This window comes from Pseudophryne corroboree, chromosome 1 (genome assembly GCF_028390025.1).
Source record: "Pseudophryne corroboree isolate aPseCor3 chromosome 1, aPseCor3.hap2, whole genome shotgun sequence".
Taxonomy (NCBI): Eukaryota; Metazoa; Chordata; class Amphibia; order Anura; family Myobatrachidae; genus Pseudophryne; species Pseudophryne corroboree.
The window spans coordinates 880,017,517-880,031,027 of NC_086444.1; the positions used below are offsets into that span (position 1 = coordinate 880,017,517).

At 43.0% G+C, this 13,511-nt stretch overlaps 1 protein-coding gene across 3 annotated transcripts in view; it reads left to right on the forward strand.

Annotated features, from left to right (window-relative positions):
* Nucleotides 1-13,511, forward strand: part of ADAMTS3 (ADAM metallopeptidase with thrombospondin type 1 motif 3) — a 375,923-nt gene that overhangs the window by 300,224 nt on the left and 62,188 nt on the right. For all 3 annotated transcript variants that reach the window (XM_063920099.1, XM_063920100.1, XM_063920101.1), the window contains one exon: nt 7,049-7,129. In XM_063920099.1, the coding sequence (XP_063776169.1) occupies nt 7,049-7,129 (81 nt within the window). The remainder of the gene's footprint in view (nt 1-7,048; nt 7,130-13,511) is intronic.

Consider the following 13,511-nt stretch of genomic DNA (forward strand, 5'->3'; position numbering starts at 1 on the left):
CGTGCATATGCATAGCCGCCGCCCGCGAGGGAGTGTATTTTCACTTTGCAAGTGTGCGAACGTGTGTGCAACTGAGTGGGACAACACATTTTTTTTTTTTTGCAGTTTGAGTAGCTTTGGACTTACTCAGACGCTGCGATCACTTCAGCCTTTTTGGTCCCGGAGTTGACGTCAGACACCCGCCCTGCAAACGCTTGCACGCGCCTGCTTTTTTTCCAAACACTCCCTGAAAACGGTCAGTTGCCACCCACAAATGCCCTCTTCCTGTCAATCTCCTTGCGATCGGCTGTGCGAATGGATTCTTCTTTAAATCCATCGCCCAGCAACGATCCGTTTTGTACCTGCACAACATACGCATGTGCAGTAGTAAACTGTTTGCTGCGCTGCGAAAAAAGGCAGCGAGCGATCAACTCGGAATTACCCCCTATGTCACTTTTCAGCAAATTGTCACTCTGGTGATGCAGAGATGCAACAGCTATATAAGGTTAAACTATTTACAGCCAATTACCATTGATGGCTGATCATTAGACATGGTGTGACAAAACAATGAACATTTTCTGGCAGCGTTTTACATTACAAGCAGAACACATTGCCTTTGCCTATTACATGCTAATGGGCTCATGCAGAGTTGGTTGTGATGATTACATATTTTGCTCTTTTTTGCACTGCGCTTGCTCACCAAATTGTAATACGCATGCTGCCCAAGTCTCATTGAGCCCTTACAAATGTTTGCACAAGGCAGGCTGAGACATACTGTATAAAGGAGGTGGCATGCACATACGGCTGAAGTACAGTAAGGACATGTTCACACATAACTGTGTAGTGAGCAGATGCATAAGCTGGTGCTTGACCCTTGTGTACTGATGTTAACAACCAGTGGCCACATCTGATTGGCTGAATTTATCTAAATCCCTACCAATGATGCCAATTATGTTAATACACTGAAAATATTGCTGCTGCAATCACTGTGCAGGATTATAGTGAAGTAAGCACCCTACGACTTTATTAACTATGAATTACACTGTCCAGCCATATACTTTAATGCCTATATATTTCATACTGATGCTTAAATCATGTTACTATCGCCATGATACCACACTTCCTGACACATTCTGAGCGCATCTGCTCCTGCTGGAACGCATCTTACGTTGCAGGCAACTGCGCATGGGTAGCAAAAATGAGTATCTATTACTTTTACAACTAGACACAAATTGCATCCAACTCAGCATAATCCCTAATTCCTTACCGTGGTCAATAAATACTCATTCTTCATGGTGTGATTCAGAGTTTGTGGCTACTGTGGAGAAGTAGATACACAACTGCGCTAGTGAAAGAAGAGAGTGCTATCAACTCTTCCCTATCCTATAACTCTGACATGTTTGTTCATATATGCAATTGCATTTCAGTGAGTGAGGTAAGGTGAATTTTTAATTAATATGAATACATTGTTTCTGTATCAAATATGTGTTACCTCAGTAAAACTTCCAGAAGTAATGACATTATATTTGGCACTAGCGGCGGGATGTAATGGCGTCCGAGTTTGCCAGAGGTGCAGGATGCCGGCCGAACTCTGACTTTTTTTTAAAAGTGGCAGCCATTTACAAGGTATGGTTTTACCTTGTAAATGACTACCACTTTATTAAACGTCTGAGTTCAGCCAGCATCCTGCACCTGCAGCAAAATCCGACGCCATTACATCCCGCCGTATATGTTATTTATGTTCTAAATTATATTCCACATTACTAATATATGCATTTTTTTCCATGAAATATATTGCAAAGTTCGAATACATTACAGAAAAATTAAATTGTACACAACGTGTTTTGTTGACAGTTTTCCTATAGGTTTGGCTGACAGTCACTGAAATGTAATTTGTGGAAGCACTGGCCATTTGGTTGAGGGTCAGACATAATAAACATTAAGGGGGAGATTCAAATGTTTGAAAAGTCAGTTGGGAGTCTGTTTTTTCCTATCTAATAGACAGGAAAAAACAGACACCCAACCGACTTTTCAAACATTTGAATCTCCCCCTAAAAGTGCAAGTTGTAATGAGGCCATGATCTAATTCCTGAAGTCTTTGGGGTCAATTTATTAAGACAAAATCATCATAATTGTCAATGGGCACCGCAATCCACACCAATATACGAAATTGCCTTTTCACAATTCTTTTGCCAGATCCCTCACCGACAGTCTATATATGTACATGTATGTCCCAAGGGACGCAAATGCACAGGAGGTAAGCTAATTCCAATCCCGGTAAATCGATACTGTACTGGGGCCACCGTGCCAGCAAGAGAATTGGCTCACTAAGGGTTCTATTTACTAAGCCTTGGATGGAAGTAAAGTGGATGGAGATAAAGACCCAGCCAATCAGCTCCTGTCTTTTCACAGACTGGTTTTGAAAAATGACAGTTAGGAGGTGATTGGCTGGTGCTTTATCTCCATCTACTTTACCTCCATCCGGGGCTTAGTAAATAGACCCCAATAAATAATAAGTTGCGGGGTCCCACTGCCACTAATGATAAGTAGACCCCTATGACTTGATTCTAGACCTCCTGTAAATCTGAACTTGCATCTCTCTTTTACTTTCACTGAGGCAATTACATTTTTATGCAATCTGCATGATGTCGCCTTATGATAAATATGGCATATTGCTACACTTATTTCTTCTAGTTGTCATTACATGTCTAATAACAAATAATGATCTCTTTACTGTATGTGATGGTTAGTGCACGTCAACATGCATTTATAGGGGCTGTGGAATATCCATACTCTTTATGGACACCTCATCACGAGTGCCCCTTCAGAGGACCCCTAACATTATCAGAACTGAGCCTTGCCTGACAATTGAGAGAGGAGAGACAGTGCTAGTGGACAATCTGGCAATGCTTTCCTCTTTCCGCTGTCAGTTCTGATGTGCTTAGCGGCCTTCCAGTAATGTTGTGCATTCCAGCGGCCTTCCAGTAATGTTGTGCATTCCAGCGGCCTTCCAGTAATGTTGTGCATTCCAGCGGCCTTCCAGTAATGTTGTGCATTCAGGGGTACGCCACGTGAGTTCTACAAAAACAGCCCTTATTTAGTTTAGTTTCATTTTTTTGCATGATCTGTGCAAAATAATCTCTTGATGCCTTGTAATAGTATTATTAGCCTCATCAATCTATAAACACAGAACTATCTTAGTAATACTAAGCTTATAAAGCTATAATAATGCTGAGCCCACCTTACTGGCATTGCACTACATGTCAGTCACCCCCTATGTCAAACCCAATCATGTTAATGAGCGCTTGCACTCACAGTTAGGGGGGCATTGGGGGACAGTCCAATGACTCCAGTGCATTGGCCTGTAATGATCGTATGTCATTGAAGCATTACTATGGTGTGTAATACAAATGCTCCTAACTGCAAGTGCAAATACCAGTAAACTCCTGTATTTTCGCACATATGGGTAAAGCATCTGAGGTAATATACTTTGATTTACAACATAATATTAATGCTGCATTTGTTGGCAATACAGTCATTAAACAGTTTAATTGGCCTCTTTCAACAGGAAAACAATTAAGCAAGAGGTGCCAAAAAGAAATCAAGTTACTGGAAAATGAAATTTGCAAGTATCCTCTAATCACATTGTTTCATTGACTATTTCTATTATTATTATTATTACACACACTTTATGGATGTAGTCCTACATACATTTGTAACGGTGATATTAATACTTGCAGAAGGCATTCAGAATGCATGGCAATGAATCAAAATGCCATGGAGATATGTATCAAAAATTACAAACTTTGGTTTCATTTGGAGCTAATGCATCCCAATGATTAAACATGTCTTCCCCTAATTGCGCTGTCAGAATTCGGTTACATGGTGAATCTATGTGTGGCTTGCACTACCTATACCCAGCTAGTAGTCTGCTCCGTTAGGGGAATATGTATCAAGCCTTGGAGAGAGATACAATGGAGAAGGTGCCAAAAGTATCTAATCAGCTTCTGTTATTTCATAGACTGTGCTAAATAAATGACAGAAGTTGGTTGGTTGCTTTGGGCAACTTCTCCTCTTTATCTCTCTCCAAGACTTGATAAATCTCCCCCTTGCCCTGTAACTCCACAGTTGTTGAACTAGAACATCACACATGGTGGCATGCCTTGTGATTGTACTGTAGTTCAGCAACACTTGTACAGAAGGTGTTAACATAAATTATCCTGATGCTCGACTTAAATACCACAAAGGCAAGTTGAACAAGATCTGCCTGCTTAGGCTGAGTGGCCATATTCTTTTGGATTAGGGGTACCTGCTCCGAAGGTGACAGCATAAAACAAAATGAAAGCTGTCCAACCTGGTGACCTGCATTTTTCATCATGGCTGATAATTATTTTGATCAGAACAATACTGAGTATTGTGCAGCCACACACATGGTGCAATACAAAAATCAAGTTAAAGAAGTGACGGGCCTGCTTTTGTTAAGTAGGAGTTATTTAATGGCTGTAAGCTAAAAATCATCTTTAGCCCCTGGAGAGAATCAGCTATAATATATCTCAGTATGCTAATAACAAGGAGTGGCAGAGACTTAGGTTAGCATTCTCACCATGCTGATTGGCTGGATGGGGATTTTCGTGACTATCGTTACAGGCTGTTCAACATCAGCACTTAAAAATAAGGGTGACTGGAACGTCAATCACTATTGGTCTAGTGGTTGTAGAACAACTTCACTCCTAGAAGGGAACTATCATCAAACTAACAAATTTTGATCTGTTGGGTAATGATAAATATATTAGAACTTTGCAATGCATTTCATTATACTTAGAGGTATTGTTTTGTTATAATGTCAGATCACCAAGTCTAAATTTGTACACAGTGTCTTAGATTTTGTTTTTTCTTGTTTTTAAAATGTAAGGGTGTCACTGTGTTACAGCTTACAATTAAAATCGACAGGTGACCTCAGTATTATTGTATAGTAATATAACACACTTTTATTAATACAAAGATGTACACACTTATTAGCACTGACCACAACTCTGTGCTTGGAAACTACTTGGGGTTATTTATTAACAGTGCAAATGAGTAATAAACTACAGCAACCAATGAGACACTTGCTTTCATTGTTTACATTTACACTAGATCAGTCATAGCTCATTGCTATTTGAGAATACATAGGTCAGTTATACAATCATTATGTCGGCAATGAGAAGATAAGTGGGACTATGTCGGTGGCACTATGCCGACAAGGATAAAATGCAAGTTAGAGTACCATGTTTACAGTTATATTGCCGACACTGTTAACTTGCTTTTTAACCTAGTCGACATAGTGCCTCTGACACAGTCCTATCTATTTCCTGATTGGTTGCTGCAGTTGCTGCACATTGGTTAATAACCCCATGTTCCCATTCTTATTGAAAGTAGCACAGTGTTTTCTACATTGTCAATGCAGTGGTCAACAATTTTGTTAAAATGGATTTTCTGTACTTGATACTAGTTATTTATGCAAAAGGCTATGCAGGTTTACCAGCCTTATACTGTAGTTACCTCTAGTTTCACAGTCTAGGGTAACCATACACACCACAATTCTACTTGCCTGTTGGGCGGATTTGACCTAATTACCGCGCACTCATAGCACTTGTGCGCAAAAATTGACCTGAACATGGTTGTGACTAGCAGAAAATACAGTCGGATGACAACCTCCCTCACCATGCCTATTGGAGTCAGCCAATTATCTGATGTGCCGAATAGCATCATTTGCCCATATACGTTATATATATACTCGAATATCATATTGCATTCTGTAAGCGGTGGATGACATATGTTTACTATGCAGCATATACAACTAGTGTATTTCACCTCTGCACAGTATTTCTGCCTTAATATGGAGGAGGCCTGACATCACTATTCTGTATTACTGGAGTACTCCATTCCTTCTATTATATCTCAGTTTTTGACCACCTTTCCTCATGCTGCTCTTTATATAAGAACACAGCCCATGTCCCATGCAGCCTTACCTTAATCATCATTATCATCATCACAGAAGTGGAAAAGTCCCTGCCTCTCTTGACCAGAACACCCCTGTCCTAATATACCGTAGCTGCTGTGAGCAGCCTAATGATCTCACAGAGACGTTGGTCTTTCCCCAGCTACTTCAAAACTAGGACTTTTTATAAATAAAGTACAAGAGCTCAGACCTTGGTAAAAACCCACCTTACAAGCATAAAAAGAAACACTAATAAACAGCGTAGAGATCCAACCTTGAGTTTCTGGGCTATTTCGGGCTATTTACAAATCCGGGCCTTCATTAGCCAAGTCACGTGAACATCAAAATGCAATTAGGGTAAAAATAGACATACTGACATTTTGATACATATCCCCACATAAATTCAATGCCTTCTAGCTTGTGTACGTATTATTTACTAATTGTTTAAGTAATAAATAGTCAGTGAAAGAATATACTTATCAATAGACTAATTAAATATAATCTGTTCAAGGGAAGACAAGAGGAGCATTTACATTACCTAAGGGAGCTCGAAACATCTCCCTAACTGAATCCAGAGAATCTAAAAATACTGTGGGTAAGTGACATCTCAGATCGCAGGAGATCTGATGATGACTGGAAGTACCAGTGGTTCTTAGCAAGCATCGCTTCAACAGAGACAAAATGTTCTTCTTTCATATGTTCATTAGGGTCTTCATTCATTGGAATGCAACATTCAGTTATTTGTTTCGACTTATCTGAAAAGAAAATCTGCAGGACAGCAGTTTCAAAAATAACTGTTTTAAACTTATACAGCAGGATGACATAAGAAATTGAGCATTTTGTCCTTCTCTGTTATTTTCCGTATAAACACGGTAAAGAACAAACCCCGTCAAAGTTCTTTTTTTCTTCCTTTAGGAAAAGCACAGCAATTGACTATCAATGAGCAACAAAGCAACTAATCATATTTTACCATTTCTTAGCTTGTTCTTTGCAGGTTCCATTTTGTTTACCTTCTTTATTATGTATTGCTGTACTAACCTTTGCTTTCATTTTTGTTTTGTTTCCTTCTTGATCACAACACATGCGTAGGCTACCTAAAGATGTTTGACATCCCTCCTGGTGCTAGACATGTGTTTATCCAAGAAGACGAGGCTTCCCCTCATATTCTTGGTAAGTGTTTCACTCCGGGAGATTGGACTAATTCCTGAAAGTTAACAGGAAATAGCAAAAAATAAATGAATAAATAAATAAAAAGGAAAACATAAGGACTGGGACACTTATGGAAATCTGGGTGCTGCAGGACTGCTAAACTGTACCTAACCCTGCTTTGTTTGGGGCAATTGCAAAATATATATTTTATGCATTTGCATATCCACAATCTGCCTTTAATGCTTTTGTTTTAAATGTTATTTCTTTACTACTCTCTTGCTTTAAACTTTCAGCTTACTGGCATTATAATGTTTTATGTCGTGAAAATTACAAGGTTACATCTGTTGCTTTACTTTTTGCTTACGTCTAGTAATACTGATGAAATTGTGACAGACTGACATATTTATATTATGTTTTGGTATGTACTGGAAGTCCTAAAATATCAGAATTGCAGAAAAATAGTAAAAACAATACTAAATCCAGCTGGATCCAGAATAACTACATTTAGTTGGAATGACTGGTCATTGCGAAATTTGTAAATCATGTCATAGAATGGTATGTCTTAAGGCTTGTTTCTGTCCACATCATCTGTATGCGTGTAGTGCGATATGTTCAGTTGCATTTCCAAAAGCTCTGTTTTCTTTTCTTTTTTTTTAAGTGCAAGACCACAAGTGCCTGTTTGTACATGTTTCTAAGGACAGTGGAGCAAAAGAGTGCATTTTCCACTGAGCTTTCGGCCTGATATAGAGGTGGATGCAAATGTTGCCGGCGCAGCTGCTGTGCGAAAATATGCGCACCCAGCAGGAGGTGGCTTGTGTAAAAAGACATCCACTGCCGGATTCTCTGATCCACTGCCTGCGTCTGAAGATGCAGCATTGAATCAATATTGCGACCATCGGTCGTAGCATCGGACCTCTTAGTATCCCTGACGTTACAGAGGATGCCGAATCCAGTGAAGCTGTGTCTAAGGACAAAGCAACTGGCTATGACATGCCCAGAAAACAGGGTTGACACGCCCCCATTTCTGCAACTATCCCTGTTGCAGTTCTGAAACACCTGCAGCCTGTCAATCAGGCTTCATCTAACAGGGCACTACGACCAGCACCATCGCGACACATGCGCACTGTGGTTCTGGCGTATGCACATTACTAAAACATCAATCTATGGGGACTGTAACTGGTACTGAATCAGTCCTTTTGTCAAGAACACCTCAGAGCCCTTTGGTATAATGTCCAAGTTCACTATTTTAATACTTTCTATAAATGTCATGTACTACTGTACACTGTAACTACATATACTTTCATCATTTACATATAATATACAGGTTGAGTATCTCATATACAAAATGCTTGGAACCAGAAGTATTTGGATATGGGATTTTTCCGTATTTTGGAATAATTGCATACCATAATGAGATATCATGGTGATGTGACCCAACTCTAAGCACAGAATGCATTTATGTTTCATGTACACCGTATTCACACAGCCTGAAGGTCATTTAATACAATATTTTTAATAACTTTTTGTATTAAACAAAGTTTGTTTACATTGAGCCATCACAAAACAAACGTTTCACTATCTAAGTCTCACTCAAAAATTCTGTGTTTTGGAATATTCCATATTTCGGAATATTTGGATATGGGATATTCAACCTGTACTGTGCCAACAATGTATGCAGCATTGGAATAAGATGTATGGCAGTGGTTCCCAAACTTTTTTCTCTTACGTCCTAGAGGATGCTGGGGACTCCGTAAGGACCATGGGTATAGACGGGCTCCGCAGGAGATAGGGCACCTAAAAAGAACTTTGACTATGGGTGTGCACTGGCTCCTCCCTCTATGCCCCTCCTCCAGACCTCAGTTAGATCTTGTGCCCAGAGGAGAATGGGTGCACTGCAGAGAGCTCTCCAGAGTTTTCTGTGGAAAAATAATTTTGTTAGGTTTTTTATTTTCAGGGAGTCCTGTTGGCAACAGGCTCCCTGCATCATGGGACCGAGGAGAGAGAAGCAGGGCTGGCTTGTAAAGTTGGGCACTGCTTCTAGGCTACTGGACACCATAAGCTCCAGAGGGAGTCGGAACACAGGTCTCACCTGGGGTTCGTCCCGGAGCCGCGCCGCCACCGTCCTGCTCACAGATGCCGAAGATAGAAGCCGGGTGAGTATTGAGGAAAAGACTTCAGGCGGCAGAAGACATCAGATCTTCATGAGGTAAGCGCGCAGCGGTAAGCTGCGCGCCATTGCTCCCAGTCACACACACAAAGCAGGCACTGAAGGGTGCAGGGCGCAGGGGGGGGCGCCCTGGGCAGCAATAAACCTCGATTTGGCCATAAATAAGGTGGATTAGGCTGGAGGACAGTAAATCCGCGTACCCCCGCCATTTTATTAATATATGATGAAGGGACCGAAGCCCGCCGTCGGGTGGGCGGGGCTTGATCCTCAGCACTAACCAGCGCCATTTTCTCCACAGAGGCTGCATGAGAAAACGCTGGCTCCCTGTTCTCAACCCTGCTGAGCTTCACAGGTTGGAAAAAGGAGGAGGGGGGCACTTTAGAGACGCAGTGAGTGGAGATTACGATTATAAACATATAAAAGTGCTATCTGGTTGTATATTCCAGTGTTTTTAAGCGCTGGGTGTGTGCTGGCATACTGTAGCTCTCTGTCTCTCCTAAGGGCCTGGTTGGGGTTTTGTCCCCTTATAGGTAAATCCCTGTGTGTGTGGGGTGTCGGTACGTGTGTGTCGACATGTCTGAGGCGGAAGGCTTCTCCAAGGAAGAGGTGGAGCAAATGAGTGGTGTGTCCCCGTCGGTTGTGCCGACTCCTGATTGGATGGACATGTGGCATACGTTGCATGCAAGTGTGGCATCTTTACATAACAGGCTTGATAAGGCTGGTTTAGGGGGGACATCAGGCGGTCAATCCTCAGATTGGACCGACTCACAGGGCCCGTCGGGGTCTCAAAAGCGTCCCTTAACACAAGACACTACTACCGACACGGATTCTGATTCCAGTGTCGACTATGACGAAGTAAAATTGCACCCTAGGGTGACTAAAACTATTCAGTGTATGATTGTGGCAATAAGGGATGTGTTGCATATTGTGGATGAACCCTCAGTCCCCGACACAAGGGTACACATGTTTAAGGAAAAGAAACAGATTATTAATTTTCCCACATCTCATGAATTAAATGAATTATTTAAAAAAGCTTGGGAGACTCCGGATAAGAGACCGCAGATCCCCAAAATAATTTTTATGGCATACCCTTTCCCTAAGCAGGACAGGGAGATTTGGAAATTACCCCCCACTGTGGACAAGGCCCTGACGCGCTTATCCAAGAAAGTGGCGCTACCGTCTCCTGACACAGCGGCCCTTAAAGACCCAGCAGATCACAGGCAAGAAACTACCTTAAAGGGTATTTATTCTCATACGGATGCTGTGCTAAGACCGACGATTGCGTCGGCATGGGTGTGTAGCGCAATTGCAGCTTGGACAGATGAGCTGACAGATCAATTTGATACTATGGATAAGGACACTATATTCCTAACTCTAGCCCATATAAAAGACGCAGTCTTATTTATGAGGGATGCTCAAAGGGACATTGGATTGCTAGCTTCTAGGGCCAATGCCATGGCTATCTCAGCGAGAAGATCCTTATGGACTCGCCAATGGACGGGTGATGCGGATTCCAAGAAACATATGGAAGTACTACCCTATAAGGGGGATGTATTGTTTGGGGATGGGCTGACGGACCTGGTTTCCACAGCTACAGCAGGTAAATCAAATTTTTTACCATATATTCCCCAACAGCAAAAGAAAGTAACACCCTATCAGATGCAGTCCTTTCGGTCGCACAAGTCCAAAAGAGGTCGGGGATCCTCTTTCCTCGCCAGAGGTAAGGGCAGAGGCAAGAGAGCACCTGAACAAAAGTCCTCCCCGGCTGCTCCAAAACCCACAGCATGACGCTGGGGCTCCCCTGAGGGAGTCCGCACCGGTGGGGGCACGTCTTCGACTTTTCAGTCAGGCCTGGGTCAGTTCGGACCTGAATCCCTGGGTGTTGGAAATAGTTTCCCAGGGTTACAAGCTGGAATTCGAGGAGGTGCCCCCGCACCGATTTTTCAAATCGGCCCTACCAGCTTCCACATCGGAAAGGGATGTAGTGTTAGCTGCAATTCAAACGCTGTGTATACAGCAAGTGATAATCAAGGTTCCCCTGCACCAGCAGGGAAGAGGTTACTACTCAACCCTATTTGTGGTCCTGAAACCGGACGGTTCGGTCAGACCGATTTTGAATCTGAAATCCCTAAACCTGTACATAAAAAGATTCAAATTCAAAATGGAATCACTCAGAGCGATAATAGCCAACATGGTGGAGGGGGAGTTTATGGTGTCTCTGGACATAAAGGATGCGTACCTTCATGTCCCCATATATGCCCCCCATCAGGAATACCTGAGATTCGCTGTACGGGATTGTCATTACCAATTTCAGACGTTGCCGTTTGGACTTTCCACGGCCCCGGGGATTTTCACCAAGATAATGGCGGAATTATGGTGGTCCTGCGCAAGCATGGTGTCACAATTATCCCATACTTGGACGATCTCCTGATAAAAGCGAGATCAAGAGAGAAATTGCTGAGCAGTGTGGCGCTCTCTCTGAGAGTGCTCCAGCAACACGGTTGGATTCTAAATCTACCAAAGTCACAGTTGATTCCGACAACTCGACTGCTGTTCCTAGGTATGATACTGGATACGGAACAAATGAAGGTCTTCCTCCCAATAGAGAAAGCCCAGGACATCCAGAACATGGTCAGAGAACTGCTAAAACCGAAAAGGGTGTCAGTTCACCAATGCACTCGAGTTCTGGGGAAAATGGTGGCGGCCTACGAGGCCATTCCCTTCGGAAGGTTCCATGCAAGGACTTTTCAATGGGACCTTCTGGACAAGTGGTCCGGGTCCCATCTGCATTTATATCGGAAAATAACTCTGTCCCCAGGAACCAGAGTGTCCCTCCTGTGGTGGTTGCAAAGTGCTTGTCACGATCTAGGTAATTCCTTATCAGTATTTACCTTCCAAATGCCTCCTGAGACTGTCCCAGTGTTCCAAGCCTGGATTCCATCTGCACTGTCTGTGTGCAGCACGCTGCATCTCAATGTCTCAAATCTCTTTACTGTGATTCTGGCAGCTTCATGGTTAAAGCTCACATTTAAGTTACAAACAATCTTTCCCTCCAAAAGCTACCATGGGCGCAGCCATGTTTTCCTAATCGCATGTTACCTTTCAGCCTATCAGCTGCACTCTGTTTTCAGCCTGATTACACAGCAGCTGCACTCTGGTCTCTGGTTAATCAGCCAGCCAATCCCTGCTTCCCAGCAGGTATAAATATCCTGTTCCTGGGGTGGAAAGATGTCAGTGCTTCAATTGTCTTCAGTGATTCCAGTGTGCAGTTCTCCCATGGACTTTCTCTGCAGTACAGCCTGACTCCCTGGTGATTACACTCTGCAGTGTAACCCGAAACTCCAGTGATTAACCCTCTACAGTCTACCCTGATTCACCTGTGTCTGAACTCCGGCTTTCCAGCAGCCATTCTCCAGCGATCCCCAGCATCACTTCATGCTTCACCTGTGCTTCTAAGTACAATAGTGCATTTCTTTCTGCTGACCCCAGCTTCACTCAAAGCTTACCAACGATCCCAAAGTCACCATCGGTGTTCTGTCATCGATCCCAAGTATTTCTCTGAACTGTGTTTCCTATTACCAGTACCAAGTCATCAGTATTCCTCTGAACTGTGTTTAATAAAACCTTTGAACTTTCCCTTGTTGTCGTGGTCACGCCTTCGGGCATTTGTTCTAAATGTTCCCTGCATGTCCAAGAACCCTGTACTGCCTCCCAGGTACACATATACCTCAGCCCCTACAACTGAGGCTTCCCCCTGGTCAGCACCAGCCCTCAGTTGTGACAGTGCTCACCTGCTGGGGGGGTCGCAGGTTCGGGATTCAGGACTGGATCCTGGTTACCACGGACGCTAGCCTCCGAGGATGGGGAGCGGTCACACAGGGAAGGACTTTTCAGGGTCTTTGGTCAGACCAGGAGTCCTGTCTACACATCAATGTATTGGAACTCAGGGCCATTTACAACGGCCTTCGACAAGCGGAGAGTTTTCTTCGAAACCTTCCGGTTCTGATTCAATCAGACAATGTCACAGCAGTGGCTCATGTGAACCGCCAAGGCGGGACAAGAAGCAGAGTCGCGATGGCGGAAGCCACAAGGATCCTTCGCTGGGCGGAAAATCATGTAAGCGCTCTGTCGGCTGTCTTCATTCCAGGAGTGGACAACTGGGAAGCAGACTTCCTCAGCAGACACGATCTCCATCCAGGAGAGTGGGGACTTCATCAAGAAGTCTTTGCAGACGTA